Source organism: Ciona intestinalis, chromosome 11 (assembly GCF_000224145.3).
Source record: "Ciona intestinalis chromosome 11, KH, whole genome shotgun sequence".
In the NCBI taxonomy this organism is placed as follows: Eukaryota; Metazoa; Chordata; class Ascidiacea; order Phlebobranchia; family Cionidae; genus Ciona; species Ciona intestinalis.
Window position 1 is genome coordinate 1,205,063 of NC_020176.2, and position 4,316 is coordinate 1,209,378.

At 38.2% G+C, this 4,316-nt stretch overlaps 1 protein-coding gene and 1 long non-coding RNA gene across 3 annotated transcripts in view; one reads left to right on the top strand and one right to left on the bottom strand.

Annotated features, from left to right (window-relative positions):
• Nucleotides 1-151: 151 nt before the first annotated feature.
• On the top strand, nt 152-1,647 carry LOC108949922. Of its 2 annotated transcripts, none has more exons than XR_001974955.2 (3): nt 152-691; nt 1,082-1,237; nt 1,561-1,647. It is a non-coding gene; the product is annotated as an uncharacterized LOC108949922 (long non-coding RNA). The 2 variants fall into 2 exon arrangements; XR_003396390.1 differs by having other exon boundaries at nt 1,493-1,644.
• LOC101242602 (solute carrier family 13 member 5) overlaps nt 1,583-4,316 on the bottom strand; it is a gene marked incomplete in the record, with an annotated part of 6,916 nt that continues 4,182 nt past the window's right edge. The window contains 8 exon segments of the mRNA XM_018814098.2: nt 1,583-2,173; nt 2,226-2,387; nt 2,937-3,052; nt 3,329-3,522; nt 3,584-3,688; nt 3,764-3,886; nt 4,059-4,228; nt 4,302-4,316. Coding sequence (XP_018669643.1) covers nt 1,859-2,173; nt 2,226-2,387; nt 2,937-3,052; nt 3,329-3,522; nt 3,584-3,688; nt 3,764-3,886; nt 4,059-4,228; nt 4,302-4,316 — 1,200 coding nt within the window.

Below are 4,316 nucleotides of genomic sequence, written 5' to 3' on the forward strand. Positions count from 1 at the left end.
GGTTTTTCTTTGGAAAAAATTACACCGACGTTCTGAGTTACCACGTGTGTAACTTTGTGTGTAATTATTTTTTGAATTTTTTCTTTCGCATTTCACGAATATATGACTTGACTGATACATCAATACTACGTCATGCCAGCGCGTGTGCAATAAGCCAGGGTTCCTAGTCTGTTGAGCCTCCCGATCAGCTGACTTCTATCTATCTATAAATGTAACTGCAAAGCGAGAAAGGAATATTGTTTGCGATACTTCTTTCTCTTCTGATTAGGCCACATCCCGCGATGCCAAATTGTGTTTTACACATCGCGTATTGAAAATTTAAATGATAGTGAGTTGCATTGCATACCAGTTTATTAGTAATCGCGCCCACAATAAGTAGATAAGGAACGATGACAGAAATAACAAAGTTTAGACACAGAGATTAAAACCAAACTTTTGATCTCTTTGGTTTAAGAACAACTGGTAATGTCCCAATTGACTAAATAACAAGGTCACTTTTAAACCCCCATTGTGCAGGCTAGTATGACATTTCTATGTTTTGGCGGGTATTTTCCACGTGATATTGTCATTTAAGATTCAAAGCTTGCTTTCAACGTCGCCAACGTGGGAAAATATGGAGTGTTAAAGCAAATTGTTGTAGTTGTACATGTAGACGGGTTATATTTTGTCAATGGAAGGTCGTATACAAAAGGTAAGGGCTAAAGTTGCTACTTGGCTAAAATGTAAGACAGTGTTTCTCAACCTTTTATGGATTGTGTCCCCTGTTCTGTCATAAACTGTACATACAAGGTTTAAGTTTTTTTGTATCTTACTGTATTCACCACTTTGCACTCATGCTAATTTAAGGGAATCAAATATATTATATAGAATCGCAGTTGGGCATATTTCCGCAAGTGATGTCGGATATAGGGTTAATGATGAGGGTTTATGCTGTCTGTCCCCGAAATACCGTTTTGTTACTTATCCTAACTCATTGCTATAAAAGAAACCAGCAAATGTCTGTCTAGCGGTTGATTGTGCTCCGAGCAAACTAGTATATACTTTGAGAACTGTGACTCGAAGAAAGTTTATTTTTGTATAGCCAGGTTCAGTAAATGATCACGTTGAAGTTTATGCTTTGTATCTGAGTGGGTTGAGCTGCAACACAAAGAAAGAAAGGCCAAGTTAAGAAGATATGGGAATAATGGATGTGTGGGTGCTGGTAACCAATCAAGATTATGTTTAAAAGTAACCAGGGGTAAGTTATGTTTGTTTGTACTAGTGGTTTTCTGATTAAACAACTTTCTAGTTTTCCAAATTCGTAAAAACCTCTTTAATCTTACAAGGATTCACTAAATTTAATCTGTATTTTGGCACCTTGTAAGTTGCGGGAACTGTTTGTGCATGTATGTTAGTCGTAATTAACTGTTCCTTATAGAATACAATCTACAAATAGGCTATGTATTTTGAAGTGAACTGATAGTTTACTTGTGTTGGTTAATCTTGTGGTTAGGAACTGAAGTACCTTATCTATGGTATAGCCATTCCATGCTCACAGTCGAAATGCTAAATCTATTGCAGTGTGTGGATAAGCACAGAGGACTTGTTGGGGCAATCTTTTTATTGTATGAGAGTGCGAATAAATTTTCGCCAACTGCGAACCTTTTACAGTTTACTATATATGGCTTCCAGCTGAACATTTACACATGGTGTGTAAAGCAACAGATGAAATTTGAGAGAATAATTTGTTAAAGTATTTGACACAGCAACAATAGGTTAGTGCAACTCTACAAAAGTCTAAAAGAATACACAGCAATGCAATTCTGTACAATCTTCTTTAATTTGAAAAGAGGAAAATTTGTGGTAAACGTGTGCAAAATCAAATGCTAGTGGTTGTGTTGCTACTATTCATTGGCATTGCAGTTGAATTGATACTCGACGGTAGCGCAGCCCAATCCGGAAAGGAATTCAAATGAAAATAAGATATTCCGAAAGTATTGATGAAGAATGTAAGCACTAATACACCAATGATGTTCAGCACCCAACCTGCCTTTACTAGATCCAACACTTTCAAGTGACCATACGAAAACGCTATGGCATTTGGCGGAGTAGCAACTGGCAACATAAATGCCAAGGATGCTGCCAAAACTGGGGATATTAGCAAAAACAATGGGTGTATTTGCAGAACTTGAGCCTGAAAACAAACTAATTAATTCACAATGTTTTATTCTTTAAAGTATTCATACCAACTGGGCCAGAATTGGCACAAATAACGTTGTTGTTGCTGTGTTGCTGGAGCATTCGGTGAAGAGACAAACAACGATAGTGATTACGAAGCAAATAAGCCAAGGTTCAAGACTGCCAAGAAATGCCAACTGGTTTCCCATCCAAACAGAAAATCCTGATTTCTGTTAAACAGTCTATTCTTAAAAATATACCTATTGGAAAACAGTTGATTCTGTTATATTGTAGGGTGGGGGAAGATGGGACACCTTTTCGCTCCATTTTCTCCTTTCCATTTGGTAGTAAACAAAGAACATTAAAAGAATTACAAACCCGTATCTACACGACTCCAATATCGTGTTGTTATTTGTTTAAAACGCGATCAGGATATTTTAATATTAGATGCTAAAGGTGTCCCCTCTTTCTCCACCCTACTATACTTTGAGGGTTAGGCTATACAGGCTACTTTTCGCTATAACACTGATGTGCGATAAATTCTGTATAGGTGGTAGGCGTGGTCCTACTACGAGGCATGCAGGTACTGAAATTCAGGGCAATATTCATGACCCCAAGAGTTTATGTTCCCCCAATGGTACAAAGTTTTTGATTCACAATATGATCCACGTATTGTTTAAAATACCAATAACTTTTATAGCTAAATCATTAATACTTTATATATAGGGTTGCAATTTTATATATAAGCCTATATATGTTAGGCAGGCTAGTTAACAAACCGTTGCCCCACTGGCCAGTGCGAAACCTCCCGCAAGCAGCAAAGCAACACTCCATGGAAACTTTTTCTGCATGGTTGGCCAATCAACGATTGGTGGTACTGACTTTCTCAAACCAACTGCACGAACGTCAAAATTCAAGTTATTACTTTATTGTCGGCGATGACAACTGTAATTGCTGCAACTCAATGGTCCTTTATTTTTAAAAGAATACCCTCAAAATAGTTCCCAATGAAATTATATAAGTGGTATAACTCATAACCGCACACGAGGGGTGTGCAAGCATACTCACAATGTATTGAGTAGGCCTAAATGTATGAATCCGACCACCCGCGTTATAACGACCGTTCTTTCCCACCACGCGAGCATAACTAAGTAACGTTTAGTTATTATACCTCTTGAACTACAAAGAAGTTGAGGTCTTTCACGGGGAAGAATAAAGAGAATAAACGCCATTGCCATTGCAACAGTTCCATCAGAGGCGTTGTCGTTAAATATTTGACCCCAGCCAGGCATAAAGCCAGGTTTGCGGAAAAACCACAGCAGTGCAGTCAGAATAAACACTACCAGAACCGTTCCTTCTTCCCACCTTCATATGAAACCCCAGTAAACGATAAATTGCATGTAGCCGCAAAACTATATAGTGTTACCTTATACCGCCAAGCTTTTTATATTCTTGGCGTAACACCTCGTCTGCGTTAATCTCGCCTTGCGATTTCTCAGTACACTTAAACAGTGTTTTCATATCAGATAACCTAAAACATTTCACGGTTCATATATTTTGCTGAAAAATCAACACCCCGTGTGTATCGTGTATAAAACGAACTCACCCGAACCCAATAAACAACCAACTCAACCAAGCATAAGTAAATAGCAGCATCACAAACGCATTGGGGAAACTGTATGCCATCCATGTACCAAAGGAAATATCTTGTGTAGCGTTGGGAAATATTCTGAAAATACATATGGTTAGCATATACGCCCTTATATATGATGTTTCGTCACAATTTCGCTTGTTTAAATAAAGGCTCATTAATATGGCAGCAAACAAGACCATTAGCCAGAACACATTTACAGCGCACCATATGGTCGTTTAACTAAATTTAGACTTAAAAGTCCACTCACATTTCGAATTGTCCTGCTAAAACAAGGTTTGGTGCCGTTCCTGTTAAGGTTGCGGTTCCACCAATGCTAGCAGCATACGGCACACACAAAGTTATTCCTTTTATGAGACGATCCATCTGCTGACTCACTGCTTCTTCAAGCTTCATTTGTTCTTCAGTCAACTCCACCGGCTGTGTCAATATACACGCAGCGTGAATTATACAATGCTGCTTTTTTATTACCTTGGTATTTAAGTTCGGTTACCTCTGCTGTAGCATC